The sequence below is a fragment of the Ranitomeya imitator genome, chromosome 1 (genome assembly GCF_032444005.1).
Source record: "Ranitomeya imitator isolate aRanImi1 chromosome 1, aRanImi1.pri, whole genome shotgun sequence".
NCBI lineage: Eukaryota > Metazoa > Chordata > Amphibia > Anura > Dendrobatidae > Ranitomeya > Ranitomeya imitator.
In genome coordinates, this window is record NC_091282.1 from 554,627,349 (window position 1) to 554,648,830 (window position 21,482).

The window sequence follows — 21,482 nt, forward strand, 5'->3', positions numbered from 1 at the left end:
GCGAGAGACACAGGTTCCTGCGATTGCTGGTTTTAAGCCCCCTGCGGTTGCTTCCCAGGTGTGTCTTAGGAACCCATTCGCTTTTTTATCTAAAGGATCTCTTAATACGCCAGAATCTTCTAAGGGAAGGGATAATTTTTTAGACGATCTAGCCACCGCACCATCGATTTTCGGAACCTTATCCCAAGTCTCTGAATCTTTATCCTCAAAGGGGTAACGTCTTTTAGAAGCCGAGGGAAGATTACCCGATTTTTCTGGTTTCCTCCACTCTTTTTCTATAAGGGCTTTTATTCTGGAATTGACTGGGAAGGTGCGTTTTCTCTTTTCCTCTAAACCCCCAAACATTATGTCCTCCAGGGATTTGGCCGCTTTCTCATCTTTAAGGCCCATTGAAGCTCTAACGGCTTTTACTAGCTTGTCCGTGTTCTCAGTAAGAAAGCACGGACGGCCCCCCACATCACTATCAGAAGAGGAGTCAGAGGACTTAGGAGAAGAGGAGCAGGGAGATAACGGTTCCTCCTGACCTTCCTCATCAGAAGGAGATAACTCAGAAGCCGAAACTGGTTCAGGGTGTTTACTACCCTTTTTCTTAAGGGCTGCTTTAACAGAGTCTTGTACTTCGGCTCTGATTATTGCTCTAAGACTAGAGGCAAAGTCAGGGGTCTTCTTCTGAATACAATCTACACAAAGACTTTTCTGCCACTGAACTGCCAATGGGACATTACAGAGGGCACATTATTTATTCTTTGTCTTGGAACTAGCCTTCCTCGGCGCCTGCCAAGTAAACAGAAAATGTAGCCCATTACCACCAGGGTGACATTCACGTAGATCACTCACCACCCGCTGACCATAAAGGGTACCGGATTCCGAGGCGGACTGGGAGCACGGGGAACATTCCTCCTGGATGTCGAAGAGTCCTGAGACGTCCGACTAGGATGATTGCTGCTCCTTCCATTTGAGCGGCTATTCTTCTTAGGATGATGACGAGCAGATGTATCGCCTGATAAGGGCTCTTGCTGCTGCTGCTGTAATAGCTGCTGCTGCTCCATACCCTCCATCTCTGGACTGTATGGGAATGAGCAGCGATCTATTGCAGCCACCCCCTTAATAAGGGTTCGTTCCACAGCGCTCCCCGCCTCTTCCGGTAACAATTCTTGCTCCTCTCCCCCTCCAGAACACCGCCGGAGAGCTCACGTAATTACCGGCGTTTCAAACCATGGGCGCCGCCATCTTGGATCCGGCGCACCTCTCTGACGTCACGCAGGCACGCCCATTCCCAGCGTGCTCTGCGCTGAACGCCAGCCGCGCACCCGGAAGTCGCTCCAGCAGAGGGGGAGAGAGCGGCGTGGCAGCCGCAGAATGGCTCCAGAGATCCGGACTGCGTTGGACCGACGCCCGCACGTGCGCAAGAGCCCGAAGGATCTGCGGACGGCGCTACCAGCGTCCCGAAGGCCGACCAACAGGCGTCCTGCCTGCTCTTCAAGTGCCGGGACGGGAGTGGGTAAGTGGATCTTCTATGAACGAAAAAAATAAAAACAAAAACAAAAAAGTACCGCCGTGATTCAGCACAAGGGTTCCCGTCAGGACAGGAAACCCAACTGAAGCGAGGGAGAGGTACCGCCCTTTTATTTCAGTAGGTTTCCTGTCCCGACTGGGCGGATCCCTCTCTCAGGTGTGCTGTCATGGGAGACGGGAAAAACTTGTTGCATCATTCCCAAGAAGACTCATGGCTGTATTAGCTCAAAAGGGTGCTTCTATTCAATACTGAGCAAAGGGTCTGAATACTTATGACCATGTGATATTTCAGTTTTTCTTTTTTATTAAATTTGCAAACATTTCTACATTTCTGGGTTTTTTTCAGTCAAGATAGGATCCAGAGTGTATATTAATGAGAAAAAAATGCTTTTTTTGAATTTACCAAATGGCTGCAATGAAAGAAAGAGTGAAAAATTTAAAGGGGTCTGAATACTTTCCATACCCACTGTATGCCGGAAGTGATGTCGCACTTAACTGACTCGGCGGTGAGCGTCACTTCCTATGTGCTTGCCAGAGAACCTCAGGAAGACATCGCCAGCTTCACTGGTGCGAGGGGAAATAATCTATTCTGCTGGGGGGCTATGGGAAGCCCCTAGCCACTTCTCACCATCTAGCATTGCCTGACAGGCGCTGGAGGATAGTGCAGTCCCGCTCCAGGGTGGAAGCGGCTCAGTGAGGAAGGTGCGGACGATCGACCCAGTCTGACCGGCTAAAGGTAAATTACAAGAGTGGCTGTTCGCTGGCCCTTACCTCAGAAAGAAACCTCTTCATCTCTTAGGGACAGGAAAAATACTGAGGATGAAGGGAGGGGGAGGGCTATTTAAACCTCTTGTGTTTCCTGTCCCTAATAAGAATGGGGAGGTAACTTCCTCCTGTGTGTGCTGTTGTGGAGAGGATTAGAGAAAATAAAGAGAACACTGAAACAACACAATCTAACTCCAAGTAAGTCACACTTCTGTAAAATCAACCTGTCCAGTTATGGAGCAACACAGATTGTGAATCAATTTCTCTTGCTGTTGTGCAAATAGAACAGAAAACAGGTAGAAATGATAGCATAATTAGCAAGACAACCCTAATAAAGGAGCGGTTTCGTGGGGGGTGGCCCTAGACCATTTCTCTGTTCTCATCCTTTTTGGTCACTTTTGCTGTTTGTCTTTGATCTCATCCATAGAAGTACAGTTGCATGAGGCATGGAGAGGGCCATAGAAGGAGAACAACCCAGCACCAGGAGCCCTACCTCCTACTTTGTGCAAGGAGGAACAGGAGGAGCAGTGCCAGAGCCCTGCAAAATGGCCACCAGCAGGCCACTAACATCCATGTGTCTGCTCAAACTGTCAGAAACAGATTCCATGAGGGTTTGGATGAGGGCCCGACATCAACAAGTGGGTGTTGTGCTTACAACCCAACACTGTGCAGGACGATTAGCATTTGCCAGAGAACACCAAGATTGGCAGATTCGACATTGGCACCCTGTGCACTTCACGAATGAGAGCAGGTTCACTCTTGGCACATGTGACAGAGTCTGGAGACAACATGGGGAACGTTCTGCTGCCTGCAACATCCTCCAGCATGACTGGTTTGGCAGTGGTGACAGAAAAACGACTGGCACATCCAAACTAGTGTGAATAGGTGAATACCAGGAGCAGCTACCTCCATACACAATATATTGCTGAGAGAGGTGTCCACATTCACCCAGGCATACAGACATTGGCCTTCAGTAAGTGTTCACATTTGGACAGGGAGGTCAGGGACCCATCAGTTTTAATGAGAGCACCTTGACGATGGTTGATGGGCTCACACTAGTTGATCAAATTCTGTGCAAAGCGTCTCTCAAATATTTTCCTAATGTTCCAAAGCCATTTTGCTATTCATATTTCACGTATTCCTTATTAGACATGCTTTGGCACGATAGAGTGCAACCTTTTTTTATATATGGTTTGGCAGAGGGTCATTCATGGTATTTGGAGGCATTTCTATGGAAGGCCGCACATGTACTAGCCAGAGGTACCCTGACTGCCATTAGGAACTGGGATGAGATCCTCAGACCCATTGTGAGACCATATGCAGGTGCACTTGGTTCCTTCTGATGACTTATATTTTGATTTACATTGATCATTTTTATGTTTTATTGTTCTCAGTGCATTCCACTATGTAATAAATAAAGATTTGCAACAAGAATATTTCATTCAGTGATATCTAGGATGTAGTATTTTAGTGTTGCCTTTATTTTTCATTTTTTTGAGCAGTGTATATAACCACTGATAAACTGGTATCGAGAGAGTCATGTCAAATAATAGGCAATTCCAGGAAGGGTATCTCCTCAAAAACTAGGTCTTGAAACCTTGAAAATGAGATCTGGGGACTGCTCAGCCAAGCATACCATATTTTACTAGGTTTCATTGGGCATTACCCTGTCATGTAACCCCCTCACTATCTTTGACATACATGTACGTTAAAGGTAGTGTCCCTGCCTTTGATGTGGGCTTGAATGCCAAGCCCACACCTTTTCCTTGCACTTGATGACTGATTTAATAAGCCATCAAGTGCCTCGATCAGTTAACAGTGCAGATTCAACACGAGCTAGCCAGAAGTGCCTCATTAAGCTCGCCCATCGGCGCCCCGATCACATGACTAGAGATAAGCGAATTTGATCGGGTCAGGGCTTATTTGGCAAACTATAGCACTTACCAAATAAGTTGCATAGGGAACCTGGCTTTCTGGATCGCTCCTGCTGATCAGCTGTTCGGCTCCACAGCTGTATGTGTCGCGGCTGTGTGACAGTCACGACACATGCATGGAGAGCCCAACAAACAGGCTGACTTTCAATGGATTATCTCCATGTAATATTCACTACTTTATAGGCAGAAAAAAATACATTTAGTGGCCATGTCTCACCTTTAAAGGCAGTGTCATCGAATGGACATTATTCTTAGTGAAGGGATCAGTAGAAAAAGGATCACCTTTACTTGGCTTATGGAAAGGGTCATCTGAAGGAGGAGCATGAAATGGGTCGCTTTCTTTAAATGGATCATCACCAAATGGATCTGAAAAAGATTTTAAGATACCTTCATTTTCCACAATCTATTCGCCTTGTGCTGCTAGGAAAAGAACCTAAGAAGATGCACTGAACTCACTGCTCTTAAATGGGTCAGCGCCTTTAAATGGGTCAGAAGTGAAGGGATCCTCAGTTTGGAATGGATCAGAATAAATGTCCTGATTGTTGCTGCTATTGAACAGAAGAGCTTTGTTCTTGAATGGATCATCCTAAGAAACAGATACATATTTCATGATTAGGAAGAATCAACAAAATATGTGAGGGATGTGAAAAAGGAAAAATGAGAATGATGGCTGTTTGTGATCAAATCATTCAAGCATTTCCAGTTTTTCAAACTGCTTAGGCCCCTTTCACACATCAGTTTTTTGCCGTCAGTCACAATCCATTGGCTCGAAGGATCTGTCGCAGATTGTGAAAAACTGATGCGACAGATCCGACTAGTGGATCTAGCTAATTGGATCAGAGCATGCTCAGTTAAAAAAACTGAATCTGTCACTGGATTCTGACAGTTGACGGATCCGGCGCCATAGGCTTCCATCCTAGCAAACGACGGACGCGACCGATCCGTCGTACACAAAAAATGTTACTTTTTTCTGTTGTCTCCAGCCGCCGGACAAACAATTATCGACGGATCCGGCGAACGACAGATGAAACGTGAGGCCATCAGTCGCAATCCGTCTCTAATACAATGAGAAAAAAACGGATCCTGCAGGCATCAGTCGCCGGATCCGTTTTTTCAACATTCAACGGATTGTGACTGATGGCAAAAAACTGATGTGTGAAAGGTGTCTTACAAGGACTGGAAGGAAACAAAACCAAGTCAATCGACTATCAACCGCTATATAGTGCCCCAGACAAAGTGAAAAATACAAGTAAGAAAGAGAAGAAAGGAGAGCATGCTATTGACCTTGGCTATCAAAGAGAATAAACTTCATTAATCAGACTTAACGTTGTCAGGTCTAGTTACAAGCAGTTACTAGCTGTTTTACACAGCCGGAGCCCACTGTATATGGAGCACTTAAGCCTTATTCCATACGAGTGCACACAGCATGTGATATACATCATATCAGGATGATTTTAAAAACAGTATATATTATACTGTCTTATTCTCTCTCTCACTTATATATTTTAAGCTTTGGTATTTGCCTGAATGGAACGGCACCCAGATATATTGCTGGTGCTGCTTTTGCTTTTTTCTCTTTCCTCTTTTTTATTTAAAATTTAGATGTACAGCAAGGCCCAGTTACTGATAAAAAATAAAATTACAAAAATCACGTACCGTATATACTCGAGTATAAGCCGAAGCACCATATATTACTACAAAAAACTGGGATAATGTATTGCCTCCATTACAAGCTGGTTATGCATGGCCCCCGCAACCCCATCCTGGTCTGCACGGCCTCCTCCTCACCATCCTGGTCTGCACGGCCACCTCATCACAATCCTCGTCTGCACGGCCTTCTCATCCCCATACTGGTCTGCATGGCCCCTCATCCTCATCCTGGTCTGCATGGCCCCCTCATCCCTATCCTGGTCTACATGGTCCCCTCATCCTGGTCTGCATGGCCTCCTTATCCCCATCCTGGTCTACATGGCCTCCTCATCCCTATCCTGGTCTGCATGGCTCCTTATCCCCATCCTGGTCTGCATGGCTTCCTCATCCCCATACTGCTCTGCATGGCCCCTCCAGCAAAATGGCGCCGCCTTCGCAATAGCAGCTATCGGATCTCTATACACACAGATAGCTGCTACTGCGCATTCTGGTATACATGGCCCCCTCATCCCCATCCTGGTCTGAATGGCAATCTCATCACCATCCTGGACTGCACTGCCACATCATCCCCATCCTGGTCTTGGAGGAGGAAATTTGTTTTTCTTTTCCATGGGGCCGCCTTCGCAATAGCAGCTATATCTCTATACACACCAACAGGTGCTACTGCACAGGCGTGGCGGGCACCATTTTCAAATTGATTTTTTTTTTGTGTACATATCATTAGCTCAAAGCTGAAAATACAGATTAAACAACAACCACAAGATGGATTTCACCAACCAAGGTATCATTTTAATTAGTATAACAGCGCTGACCTATCACTGTCTGTAGGTTACTGTGCAAAATCCTGCTGACAGGTTCTCTTTAAATGTAGACATCTTTGGCTAAAATTATTTTTGCAATCGGTTTTGTTAAAAATGTTTAACAGTTTGACTTCTACATTGTCTGTGCATCACGACATAGCTGGCGGAATAATTTCACAGTGAAAGACAGCTCATTCTTATGTCAGTTTGCAAGTGCTCGCTCTCTTTTCCTGAGCAACCTTTTAAGTTCAACAATCAACGGTTCATACTATACTTAGAATATGGTTCAGTCGAGGAGAGAATGATTACAAACCATCAGAAAAAGATTTTTTCATGTTTACTAATATTTTAAAACTAATGTTTGGACACATGGCAGGGCTTGGAAGGGAAGGAGCGCCATTTGACTTTATGTCTTGGAGTGTGTCTTCAAGAAAATGGCGCCGGAAAGCGCGGACTGCGCAGGCGCCGATTCCGGCAGCAGGAGGACGAAGAAAATGGGCGGAAAGGAATGGCGTAAGTAACAAATTGCTGTGGCATGAAGTGCCACAGCATAATCATGGTGCAAATATGTGCACGGTGTCCCCCTGCCCCCGACCCCCTGCTCCCGGCAGTCCGCGCCTTCCGGCGCCATTTTTTTTTCCTGACACTCTATAATGTAACGCTAGGAGCGTCGCGCCTGCGCAGTCTATAAAGGCTTCGGACAGAGTGACACTCCAAGCGTTATATTATAGATGTATGTATGTATGCATGCATGCATGCATGCATCTATATATATACATATATGCATATATATATATATATATATATATATATATATATATATATACACACACACACACAAAGATATGCAAAAAAAAAAAGCCCTCACCCAGCCCCAGATCCTAAAAAATGAAAGGCTATGGGTCTCGGAAAATAAAATAACCTATATACCAGGGCAGGGTCCTCTCTCCTCCTGTACCTGTGTGCCTTGTTTTACTTATGTTTATTGTACTTGCCTATATTTGCCCCATTCACACGTAAAGCGCCATGGAATAAATGGCGCTATAAAAATGTCTAATAATATTAATAACCAGATTATCTCGAATGAGGATCTGTTAGCACCTAAAAAAAATTGTCTATTATTGGGTTTAAAAACAGAAAAGAAAATGTGCACTACTGAAAATAGTAAACCAATGATACAACCAATGTGCTAAAAAAAAACCAATTATAGCGAAACACAAAAAAAGGCACATGTAAGGAGAGGCGTGCACTTAATATGTATAGCAAAATAGCTTTATTAGTTTAGCAAAAAAACATCATTTATAAACCTATAAGGCACCACTCCAGCATTTTATGTTGTGTTATTTTTGTTAAGTTTCATCACTGGAGTGGTATCACGAATCTAAGTTTGCTGCTCTAGTAATAGCCGTCATCTTCTGCTCTTCCCAGCGCGGCTACGGTCACAAGCTCTCAATATAAGTCGATGAGAACCTCGTTCGGGCTCTCATACACTTACATTGAGTATTAACTTCCGGCTTGAGAGGCAAACACTGTAGCGATCTGGCAGGTCACAGCTTAGAGAACAGGACCCAAGCAGTACAGATAACAGAGGACCGTGGCTGGTAAGTATAATACTAGGGGCATTAGTGACACCACTCCAGCTGTGAAATAAGAAAAAAATGCTTGAATGGTCCTTAATAGCCCCAAAGAGGGGGAACAAACAAGTCACATCAAAAACAAGCCACTGACTACCTGCAATCATTGTGCTATGACATAGAAGCTCAAAATAAAATGGGTGAGAGCTATTAAAATATTGAAATACTAAACCACCTTTCCCTTAGCTGGTCACTCAAAAAATACACTATTTAAACCAATATCCAAGGAAACATTACTCAAATATCAAACCCTACTATGTGCAAAGATCTAAACATGTAACAAGACGAAGATGCAAAAACAATGTTTGAAGAAAAGTCTTTAAATCAGTAATATAAATGTGTCAATGCCACTATATAGCCCTCATTCATGAAAAAAAGTGCAACAGAAATATATCTTGCCAAAGTTAAACAGTAAAATGATATACTTGAACTGTGAAGTCTGATAAAGTGCGAATATGTGCTGAACAAAATTTATTAAAACATTATATTAATGTGACAACAGAGAAAGGATCATACACAGTGTAATATCATTAGGGTAGCAATGCAATGAAGAATAAAATGGAAATATAGACAGCTCTATGCATACTGCAGCCATCACATGGCCCCCGATTTTGGGCCTACAACAGACCAAGAGCAGAGAAACTGAGCCATTAGTCAATGGGGAAATCATTGAAAAATGTTGGTTACCACAAACCATTTTCTGTAGGTCTTGAACCAGTTCTCCTTCTTACCGCTGCCGTGGAAAGCTCCAACCTCTCTCTTGAGGAATAGGCCTCAACATCAGATAAGTTATTCATACTTCCTCCATGGTCTCCGTTTAGTGCATTGTTGTATTGTTCAATAGTTTTGTTCATTTCCTGCTGACTCTCCTGAAGCTGTGACAATTTACTTCGAGCCTGGAAAAGGAATTTAAAAACACATTTACTGACTAATAAGTTGTAGAGAACATGCAATGAATGCCGTTCAGTGCCCCCCAACATCTGAAGCAGTGAAGGTTGTGGCATCATTACCTTGGCATTGACATAAAAGGAATTTGTCTGCAGGTTTTTGCAACATCATCTGAGAGCAGCATGATATAGGAAAAGAGACGCTGATTCCAGTAATGTATTGCTTACTTTACTGGGTGAAGCAGTTGTGACACAATCAGTGGTTTTATATGTAGCCAAGTTGAGAAAACTAACTTCACTCACACCACAGCTTTCTGTGTCATTGTATATGGACAGCAAGTTCAGAGGAGGCGTGTGGTCAGAACACTTGGTACAAGGGAGCAAGGCAAGTCTGGACAGTGATAATCTCCTGGTGATAAAACAATAAATGTATGGAAACAAAAGCAGACAGCACACAGCTTAATAAGTAACACATCCCTAAATTCTGTGTCTCAGCCACTACCTAATGTTATCCTCAGATAACATGTCAACACCCTGCTGACAGATTCCTTTTAATGAAGCCCTACATAGCCAGCACTATTAGAGTCACTGTGCGTCCAGCAGTGTGAGGATGTTTGAATGCTACTAAAGCAAAAAACAATGCAGACAAAATGGATACTGTCAAAGGGAATATGTGGAGACTGTGTCAACATTTTACGACAACTATAACATTTTTGTCTTTTCGTCAATTTAGCTGGTTGAGAGCTTGGGGTTTGTTTGTTTTGTTTACAGACAAGCCGACGGGTTTTATTGACATCGTTTTTGACTACATACGACATTTTTATCTTGTTTTATTGGATTTTTTTTGGCAGGACTGGTGACCAAAAAGACATTTCTGGCATTTTGATTATTCTTTTCATTACAACATTTACTGATAAGGATAATTCATTTTATATATCAGATTCTTATGGATGTAGAATGCTGTTTTCTTTATTTAACCCCTTAGTGACAGAGCCAATTTGGTACTTAATGACCAAGCCAATTTTTGCAAATCTGACCACTGTCACTTTATGAGGTTATAACTCTGGAACGCTTCAATGGATCCCGCTGATTCTGAGATTGTTTTTTCGTGACATATTGTACTTCATGTTAGTGGTAACATTTCTTCGATATTACTTGCGATTATTTATGAAAAAAACGGAAATATGGCGAAAATTTTTGCAATTTTCAAACTTTGTATTTTTATGCCCTTAAATCAGAGAGATATGTCACGAAAAATAGTTAATAAATAACATTTCCCACATGTCTACTTTACATCAGCACAATTTTGGAAACAAAATTTTTTTTGTTAGGGAGTTATAAGGGTTAAAAGTTGACCAGCAATTTGTCATTTTTACAACACCATTTTTTAGGGACCACATCACATTTGAAGTCATTTTGAGGGGTCTATATGATAGAAAATAACGAAGTGTGACACCATTCTAAAAATTACACCCCTCAAGGTGCTCAAAACCACATTCAAGAAGTTTATTAACCCTTTACGTGCTTCACAGGAACTGAAACAATGTGGAAGGAAAAAATGAACATTTAACTTTTTTTTGCAAACATCTTAATTCAGAACCATTTTTTTTAATTTTCACAAGTGTAAAAACAGAAATGTAACCATAAATTTTGTTATGCAATGTCTACTGAATACGCCAATACCCCATATGTGGGGGTAAACCACTTTTTGGGCGCACCGCAGAACTTAGAAGTGAAGGAGCGCCGTTTGACTTTTTCAATGCAGAATTGGCTGGAATTGAGATCGGACGCCATGTCACGTTTAGAGAGCCCCTGATGTGCCTAAGCAGTGGAAACCCCCACAAGTGACACCATTTTGGAAACTAGACACCTTAAGGAACTTATCTAGATGTGTGGTGAGCACTTTGAACCCCCAAGTGCTTCACAGAAGTTTATAACGTAGAGCCATGAAAATAAAAAATCGCTTTTGTTTACACAAAAATGATCTTTTCGCCCACAAATTCTTAATTTCACAAGGGTAACAGGAGAAATTAGACCACAAAAGTTGTTGTGCAGTTTCTCCTGAATACGTCGATACCCCATATGTGAGGGTAAACCACTGTTTGGGCGCACCGCAGAGCTTGGAAGTGAAGGAGAGCCGTTTTACTTTTTCGTATAAATCATTTTTATTGGTCACAGCAGTAAAGAATAAAGGTAAACCGTACAAACTTATAAATCAGTGCAATGATAGGCAATAATTTTAAGTCAAACAAGAAGAGCATAGTTACATTTATCTCTTGCGATATACTTTTCTGATTAATAATGCTCTTGACTATCCCGAAATTATGAATTAACATTAAAGAACTACCGGGATAGTTGGTAACAATTCTGAGCTTCCTTTGTAAATATTTAAAATATAATATGTGTAATCTGTAAAACTGGATATGAGGAGGACAAACATAGAAAGTAAGATAGAGGGAAGAAAAGAGGGTAGAAAGAAGGAGAAGAGAAGGGTAGTTGAGGGGGTGAGGAATTCAGGGAAGGAGTGTGGCTACCCCCGTAGCCTAGCGGACAGGATACATGCCGAGAAACGGCCCGAAGGCATACGACAATAAGCTACATAGTGTGTCGGGTTCTGGAAACCCAGAGATCCAGTTCAGGAGTTTCCCTAAAAGCGATCCAAGGGGCCCATATGTTGTAGGTTTTCTCTACGTTACCTGGTGACTGGTTTATCAACTGCTCCATTCTATAGATGCTATTAAGTTCTGCCACAAATTCTGTACGGGTAGGAAATTTTTCTTGTTTCCAAAACCTAGGGATTAGATTTCTGACTGCGGTAAGAAAGTGTCTGAGGATACCCCTCTTGAATCTAGATATTGATAGGTCGCATAGAGACAGCAATGCTAGACCTGCTGAAGGTTGGATCTGTGTGATAGACAACTTATTATGAAGTTCAAAGACGGCCAACCACAGATCCTTTACGGGGGGGGCAATCCCACCAGATATGCATGTAAGAGCCTATTTCCTTTAAACATCTCCAGCAAGTGTCAGGGGTCGTGGGGAACACCGCATGCACCATGGCGGGGCATCTATACCATCTTGCTAGAATCTTATAGCTCCTCTCCTGTGATACCGCGCATAATGACGATCTGGAAGAGAAGAGAAGAATTTTTTCCCTGTCTTCAGATGACAAGGGCCTTCCCAGATTGCCCTCCCATTTCGAGAAAAACAATGGCCAACCCTGCAGTGGAGCCCTCCCCTCTTGGAAAATTTTATATAACAGCGAGACAGTATGATCCGGGGGGTTTGCTGATGTACAAAGCATCTCAAAGGGAGTTAGCGGCCTGTAGATATTGGTTTGTTTAGAGATTGAGTGGATATAACTTTTTAGTTGTTCATAGAAGAACCAATCGGTAGAGTGAGATTCTTCCTCCGGGAATAATTCCCGAAGGGACTTCATCCCAGTTTCTTTTAAGTAATCATGGATGATGGGTTTGGAGTCTTTTCTCTTATTTAGAAATGTCTCTCTATTCAGCCCTGCTGGAAAAGCAGAGTTGTCATAAAGCCGTTTTACTTTTTCAATGTAGAATTGGCTGGAATTGAGATTGGATGCCATGTCGCGTTTGGAGAGCCCCTGATGTGCCTAAACAGTGGAAACCCCCCACAAGTGACAGCATTTTGGAAACTAGACCCCTTAAGGAACTTATCTAGATGTGTGGTGAGCAGTTTGAACCCCCATGTGCTTCACAGAAGTTTATAATGTAGAGCTGTGAAAAAAATAAATCGCATTTTTTCTACAAAAATTATCTTTTTGCCCACAAATTTTTATTTTCACAAGGGTAACAGGAGAAATTAGACCACAAAAGTTGTTGTGCAATTTCTCCTGAGTACGCTGATACCCAATATGTGGGGGTAAACCACTGTTAGGGCGCACCGCAGAGCTTGGAAGAGAAGGAGTGCCGTTTTACTTTTTCAATGTAGAATTGGCTGGAATTGAGATTGGACGCCATGTCGCGTTTGGAGAGCCCCTGATGTGCCTAAACAGTAGAAATCCCCCACAAGTGTCCCCATTTTGGAAACTAGACCCCCCACGGAACTTATCTAGATGTGTGGTGAGAACTTTGAATGCCCAAGTGCTTCACAGAAGTTTAGAATGCAGAGTCGTGAAAATAAAAAATATTTTTTTTTTCACAAAAATGATTTTTTAGCCCCCAAGTTTTTATTTTCACAAGGGCAACAAGAGAAATCGGACCCCAAAAGTTGTTGTCCAATTTGTCCTGAGTATGCTGGTACCCCATATGTGGGGGTAAACCACTGTTTGGGCGCACGGCAGAGCTCGGAAGGAAGGAGCGCCGTTTTGGAATGCAGACTTTGATAGAATGGTCTGCGGGCATTATGTTGCGTTTGCAGAGACCCTGACGTACCTAACCAGTAGAAACCCTCCACAAGTGACCCCATTTTGGAAACTAGACCCCCCAAGGAACTTATCTAGATGTGTGGTGAGAACTTTGAATGCCCAAGTGCTTCACAGAAGTTTAGAATGCAGAGTCGTGAAAATAAAAAATATTTTTTTTCCCACAAAAATGATTTTTTAGCCCCCAAGTTTTTATTTTCACAAGGGCAACAAGAGAAATCGGACCCCAAAAGTTGTTGTCCAATTTATCCCGAGTACGCTGATGCGCCATATGTGGGGGTAAACCACTGTTTGGGCGCACGGCAGAACTCGGAAGGGAAGGAGCGCCGTTTTGGAATGCAGACTTTGATAGAATGGTCTGTGGGCATTATGTTCCGATTGCAGAGCCCCTGATGTACCTAAACTGTAGTAACCCCCCACAAGTGACCGCATTTTGGAAACTAGACCCCCCATGGAACTTATCTAGATTTGTGGTGAGAACTTTGAATGCCCAAGTGCTTCACAGAAGTTTAGAATGCAGAGTCGTGAATATAAAAAATATTTTTTTTTCACAAAAAAGATATTGTAGCCCCCAAGTTTTTATTTTCACAAGGGTAACAGGAGAAATTGGACCACTAAAGTTGTTGTCCAATTTATCCTGAGTATGCTGATGCCCCATATGTGGGGGTAAACCACTGTTTGGGCGCACAGCAGAGCTCGGATGGGAAGAAGCGCCGTTTTGGAATGCAGACTTAGATAGAATGGTCTGTGGGCGTTATGTTGCGTTTGCAGAGCCCCTGATGTACCTAACCAGTAGAAACCCTCCACAAGTGACCCTGTTTTGGAAACTAGACCCCCCAAGGAACTTATATAGATGTGTGGTGAGAACTTTGAATGCCCAAGTGCTTCACAGAAGTTTAGAATGCAGAGTCATAAAAAAAATATATATATTTTTTTCCACAAAAAAGATTTTGTAGCCCCCAAGTTTTTATTTTCACAAGGGTAACAAGAGAAATTGGACCCCAGAAGTTGTTGTCCAATTTATCCAGAGTACGCTGATGCCCCATATGTGGGGGTAACCCACTGTTTGGGCGCACGGCAGAGCTCAGAAGGGAGAGAGCACCATTTGACTTTTTGAGCGCAAAATTGGCTGTCGTGTTTGGAGACCCCCTGATGTACCTAAACAGTGGAAACCCCCCAATTCTAGCTCCAACCCTAACCCCAACACACCCCTAACCCTAATCCCAACCTGATCCATAATCCTAATCACTAACCCTAACCATAATCACAACCCTTACCCCAAAACAACCCTAATGTCAACCCTAACCATAACCCTAATCAAAACCCTAAATCCAACACACCCCTAATCCTAATCTCAACCCTAACCTCAATCCTAACGCTAATCCCAATACACCCCTAATCACAACCCTAACCTTAACCCTAATCCCAAACCTAACCCTAATCCCAAGCGTAACCCTAATGCCAACCCTAACCCGAATACCAACCCTAACCCGAATACCAACCCTAATCCAAACCCTAATCATAACTTTAGCCCCAACCCTAGCCCTAACTTTAGCCCCAACCCTAACCCTAGCCCTAAGGCTACTTTCACACTTGCATCGTTTGGCATCCGTCGCAATCCGTCGTTTTGGACAAGAAACGGATCCTGCAAATGTGCCCGCAGGATGCATTTTTTGCCCATAGACTTGTATTGCCGACGGATCGTGACGGATGGCCACACGTCGTGTCCGTTGTGCACTGGATCAGTTGTGTTTTGGCGGACCGTCGGCACAAAAAAAGTTCAATGAAACGTTTTTTTTGTACGTCGCATCCGCCATTTCTGACCGCGCATGCGTGGCCGTAACTCCGCCCCAGGACATAGATTGGGCAGCGGATGCGTTGAAAAACTACAGCCGCTGCCCACGTTGTGCACAATTTTCACAACATGCGTCGGTATGTCGGGCCGACGCATTGCGACGGCCCCGTACCGACGTAAGTGTGAAAGAAGCCCAACCCTCAATTTAGCCCCAACCCTAACCCTAAATTTAGGCCCAACCCTAACCCTAACCCTAGCCCTAACCCTAACTCTAGTCGTAACCCTAATTTTAGCCCCAACTGCTGTTCTCCTGCCGGCCAGCAGATGGAGACAGATGGCGGGCGCACTGCGCATGCGCCCGCCATTTTCTTTTGCCGGCGGCCATGAAGGAGGAGCAGCAGGAGGATCCAGGGACACAGGTGAGTATGGCAGGGTCCCCGAATCCCCCTATTTCTCTGTCCTCTGATGTGCGATCACATCAGAGGACAGAGAATTACACTTTACTTTTTTTTTGCGATCGCCGGTAAACAGTTAATTACCGGCGATCCCAAAACAGGGGTCGGTAAAACCGACCCCGATCATGCTCTTCGGGGTCTCGGCTACCCCCGGCAGCCGAGACCCCAAAGATTCTCGCGGGGCCGGCCGGCGGGCGCACTGCGCATGCGCCCGCCATTTTCAAGATGGCGGCGCCCACCGGGAGCCACGAGGAGCATCGGGGGAGATAGGTAAGTATTGGGGGGCTACCTGGGACCCCTTTTCTCTGTCCTCCGATGTGCAATCACATCGGAGGACAGAGAAATTTTAAAAAATCGCTTTTTTTTTTAGCGATCGCCGGTAAACGGTTAATTACCGGCGATCGCAAATGCGGGGTCGGTACAAAACCCCCCGAATCATGTTCTCTGGGGTCTCGGCTACCCCCGGCAGCCGAGACCCCGGAGAAAATCCGACTCTGGGGGGCGCTATTCACTTTTTCCACAGCGCCGTTAATTAACGGCGCTGTGGTTTAAGTACCCTTAGCGGCCGCCGTTAAAAGGCGTATCGGCGGTCGCTAAAGGGTTAAAATGGGAAAAGCAGTGGTTGATTTGAACATTTATATTTTTAAAAAAAAACTATTTTTTTTTTTACTTTATTTTTATTTAGGTACCTTCACACATAACGATATTGTTAACGATGTCGTTGCTTTTTGTGACGTAGCAACGATATCGTTAATAAAATCGTTATGTGTGACAGCGACCAACGATCAGGCCCCTGCTGGGAGATCGTTGGTCGCTGAAGAAAGTCCAGGACTTTATTTCGTCGCTGGATCTCCCGTGGACATCGCTGAATTGGCGTGTGTGACACCGATCCAGCGATGTCTTCACTGGTAACCAGGGTAAACATCGGTTAACTAAGCGCAGGGCCGCGCTTAGTAACCCGATGTTTACCCTGGTTACCTTCCTAAAAGTAAAAAAACCAAACAGTACATACTTACCTAACGCTGTCTGTCCTCCAGCGCTGTGCTCTGCACTCCTCCTGCACTGGCTGTGAGCGTCGGTCAGCTGGAAAGCAGAGCGGTGACGTCACCGCTCTGCTTTCCGGCCGCTGTGCTCACACAGACAGTACAGGAGGAGTGCAGAGCACAGCGCCGGGGACAGACAGCGTTAGGTAAGTATGTACTGTTTGTTTTTTTTACTTTTAGGAAGGTAACCAGGGTAAACATCGGGTTACTAAGCGCGGCCCTGCGCTTAGTTACCCGATGTTTACCCTGGTTACCGGCATCGTTGGTCGCTGGAGAGCGGTCTGTGTGACAGCTCTCCAGCGACCAAACAGCGACGCTGCAGCGATCCGGATCGTTGTCGGTATCGCTGCAGCGCCGCTTAATGTGAAGGGGCCTTTACAGAATAGGAATCTGCGATATTCCAATCTCTTACACTACGTGCTGTAATAACACATTATTGAAGTATATAGAGTAAATAGCAGTCGCTTTTGAAGCTAAGCACATAGCTGAGCTTCAGAGAAGTACCAAGATGTAGCGACAGAGTCCTTCAGTAGGCCCCTGGCTGCCATAGTAACTCATCGGGACTTTGCAATCATGTTTCAGGATGCGGAAGGGAGCTGATAAGCGAGAGCTGCAGTGCCTGTTCCATTTAAATGCAGCTTTCAATTGACAACCTGGCAATCTGTATGTTTGCCCCTCGTACAATAATAACACATACTCCCCTCCAGGCACCATTCCGGCGGTCCCCATAGACAATCAGCAGCCGTTTCACTTTTCGCGCCGTCAGATAAATCACATACATCCAGAGAAAACACAATTTTTCGTTTTTTCATGTTTACTAATATTTTAAAACTAATGTTTGGACACACGGCAGGGCTTGGAAGGGAAGGAGCGCCATTTGACTTTATGAAAGCAAAATTTGCTGGAATAATTAGTGTACGTCATGTCGCGTTTGAAGAGCCCCTGTGGTGCCTAAAGAGTGGAACCCCCCCTCCCCCATGAAGTGACCCTGTTTTAGAAACTAGACCTGTCAAGGAATCTATCTAGATGGGTCGTGAACACATTCAACTCCCACTAGTGTTTCACAGAATTTGACAACGTTGATCTGCGGAAATGAAAAAAATATATTTTTCACCCCAAAAATTTTGTTTTAGCCCCAAATATTTTCATTTCCACAAGGATAGGAAAAGAAAATGGACCGTAAAATTCTCCAGAGTATACAGATGTCCCATATGTGACCAAAAATACATTTAAGGCACAGTGCACAGCTCAGAAAGGAAGAAGAGCCATATTAGAGCTCAGAAAAAATGAACATTTAACTTTTTCCTACAAAAATGTTACTTTAGCTCCATAGTTTCCATTTTCACAAGGGTAACAGAAGAAAATGCACCATAACATTTGTTTTGCTATTTCATAAGTACGCCAATACCACGTATGTGTAGGAAAACTGTTGTGAATTCTGTGGCTGAATTCACTCCTGTGGTCACAAGTGGTACTGCAGCTTCTGAGCTTCCTCCCTCAGGTGTTCTGGTGAGCTCGTTGGCTGCTTTGTTATTTAACTCCACCTGATTCTGTCTTCCTTGCTCCTTGTCAATGTTCCAGTGTTGGATCTGAGCTTCTGGATCTTTCCTGTGGCCTGCTGCTCTGCTTAGATAAGTGCTTCTTTGCTTTTGTTGCTACTTTTTCTGTCCAGCTTGTCATTTCGTTTTGCTGGAAACTCTGAGACGCAAAGGGTGTACCGCCGTGCCGTTAGTTCGGCACGGTGGGTCTTTTTGCCCCCTTTGCGTGGTTTTTTGCTTTAGGGTGTTTTGTAGACTGCAAAGTTCTCTTTGCTATCCTCGCTCTATCTAGAATATCGGGCCTCACTTTGCTGAATCTATTTCATCCCTACGTTTTGTCTTTTCATCTTGCTAACAGTCATTATATGTGGGGGGCTGCCTTTTCCTTTGGGGTATTTCTCTGAGGCAAGTCAGGCTTGTTTTTCTATCTTCAGGCTAGTCAGCTCCTCAGGCTGTGCCGAGTTGCATAGGTAGTGTCAGGCGCAATCCACAGCTGCCTTTAGTTGTGTTTAGGTTAGGTTCAGGTATTGCGGTCTACAGAGATTCCACGTCTCAGAGCTCGTTCTATTGTTTTTGGGTTATTGTCAGATCACTGTATGTGCTCTGATTGCTGGCACACTGTGTCACTGGATTGCCGACATAACAGTACAAGGAGCCTGCCTAATGATTCTCAATAGAGGGAAAAAAGAAGTTCTGACATCATTTTTTTTTCTCAGCTCTGTGTTCAGTCTTTTTTTTCCCCTAGACATTTGGGTGTTTCAGGACACAGGTGTGGACATGGATATTCAGGGTCTGTGCTCTTCAATGGATAATCTCGTTACACATGTACAAAGGATTCAAGATACTATTGATCAGAAATCTATGTTAGAACCAAGAATTCCTATTCCTGATTTGTTTTTTGGTGATAGAACTAAGTTTCTTAATTTCAAAAATAATTGTAAGCTATTTCTGGCCTTGAAACCTCATTCTTCTGGTAATCCTATTCAATAGGTTATGATTATTTTTTTTTTTTTGCGCGGCGACCCTCAGGACTGGGCATTTTCTCTTGCGCCAGGAGACCCTGCATTGAGTAATGTCAATGCGTTTTTCCTGGCGCTCGGATTACTTTACGATGAGCCTAATTCAGTGGATCAGGCTGAGAAAAATTTGCTGGCTTTGTGCCAGGGTCAGGATGATATAGAAGTATATTGTCAGAAATTTAGGAAGTGGTCAGTACTCACTCTGTGGAATGAATCTGCGCTGGCAGCTTTGTTCAGAAAGGGTCTCTCTGAGGCTCTTAAGGATGTCATGGTGGGTTTTCCTATGCCTGCTGGTTTGAATGAGTCTATGTCTTTGGCCATTCAGATCGGTCGACGCTTGCGCGAGCGTAAATCTGTGCACCATTTGGCGGTATTGTCTAAGATTAAACCTGAGCCTATGCAGTGCGATAGGACTATGACCAGAGTTGAACGGCAAGAACACAGAAGTCTGAATGGTCTGTGTTTCTACTGTGGTGATTCCACTCATGCTATTTCTGATTGTCCTAAGCGCACTAAGCGGTTCGATAGGTCTGCCGTCATTGGCCATGGCTGCAAACCCATAATCCAGTATTGGATTGGAACTCTATGTCGGTATCCAGCTGGGGTTGTCAGAGGGTACATAGTGATGTTCCATTTTTGTCTATTTCGTCATCCACTCCTTCTGAGGTCCCAGAGTTCTTGTCTGATTATCAGGATGTATTTGAAGAGCCCAAGTCCGATGCTCTACCTCCGCATAGGGATTGTGATTGTGCTATCAATTTGATTCCTGGTAGTAAATTCCCTAAAGGTCGATTATTTAATTTATCCGTGCCTGAACACGCCGCTATGCGCAGTTATGTGAAGGAATCCCTGGAGAAGGGACATATTCGCCCATCGTCATCACCACTGGGAGCAGGGTTCTTTTTTGTAGCCAAGAAGGATGGTTCGCTGAGACCATGTATTGATTACCGCCTTCTTAATAAGATCACTGTTAAATTTCAGTATCCCTTGCCATTGTTATCTGACTTGTTTGCTCGGATTAAGGGGGCTAGTTGGTTCACTAAGATAGATCTTCGTGGTGCGTATAATCTGGTGAGAATCAGGCAAGGAGATGAATGGAAAACTGCATTTAATACGCCCGAGGGTCATTTTGAGTATCTAGTGATGCCGTTCGGACTTGCCAATGCTCCATCTGTGTTTCAGTCTTTTATGCATGACATCTTCCGTAAGTATCTGGATAAATTCCTGATTGTTTACTTGGATGACATTTTGATCTTCTCAAATGATTGGGACTCTCATGTGAAGCAGGTCAGAATGGTTTTCCAGGTCCTGCGTGCTAATTCTTTGTTTGTGAAGGGATCAAAGTGTCTCTTCGGTGTGCAGAAAGTTTCATTTTTGGGGTTCATCTTTTCCCCTTCTACTATCGAGATGGATCCGGTTAAGGTCCAAGCCATCCAGGATTGGACTCAGCCGACATCTCTGCAAAGTCTGCAAAAATTCCTGGGCTTTGCTAATTTTTATCGTCGCTTCATCTGTAATTTTTCTAGCATTGCCAAACCATTGACCGATTTGACCAAGAAGGGTGCTGATTTGGTTAATTGGTCTTCTGCTGCTGTGGAAGCTTTTCAGGAGTTGAAGCATCGTTTTTGTTCTGCCCCTGTGTTGTGTCAACCAGATGTTTCTCTTCCGTTCCAGGTCGAGGTTGATGCTTCTGAGATTGGAGCAGGGGCGGTTTTGTCACAGAGAGGTTCTGGTTGCTCAGTGTTGAAACCATGTGCTTTCTTTTCCAGGAAGTTTTCGGCTGCTGAGCGTAGTTATGATGTGGGCAACCGAGAGTTGCTGGCCATGAAGTGGGCATTCGAGGAATGGCGTCATTGGCTTGAAGGAGCTAAGCATCGCGTGGTGGTATTGACTGATCATAAGAACCTTACTTATCTCGAGTCTGCCAAGCGCTTGAATCCTAGACAGGCCCGTTGGTCGTTATTTTTTGCCCGCTTCGATTTTGTGATTTCGTACCTTCCGGGCTCTAAAAATGTGAAGGTGGATGCTCTGTCTAGGAGTTTTGTGCCCGACTC

The 21,482-nt window shown here is 44.1% G+C and overlaps 1 protein-coding gene across 6 annotated transcripts in view; it reads right to left on the bottom strand.

Moving 5' to 3' along the window:
* Positions 1 to 21,482, bottom strand: part of EPS15L1 (epidermal growth factor receptor pathway substrate 15 like 1) — a 393,851-nt gene that overhangs the window by 175,097 nt on the left and 197,272 nt on the right. For all 6 annotated transcript variants that reach the window (XM_069767732.1, XM_069767729.1, XM_069767731.1 and 3 more), the window contains 3 exons: positions 9,030 to 9,194; positions 4,671 to 4,800; positions 4,432 to 4,580 (listed from right to left, as the gene is read on the bottom strand). In XM_069767732.1, coding sequence (XP_069623833.1) covers positions 4,432 to 4,580; positions 4,671 to 4,800; positions 9,030 to 9,194 — 444 coding nt within the window. The remainder of the gene's footprint in view (positions 1 to 4,431; positions 4,581 to 4,670; positions 4,801 to 9,029; positions 9,195 to 21,482) is intronic.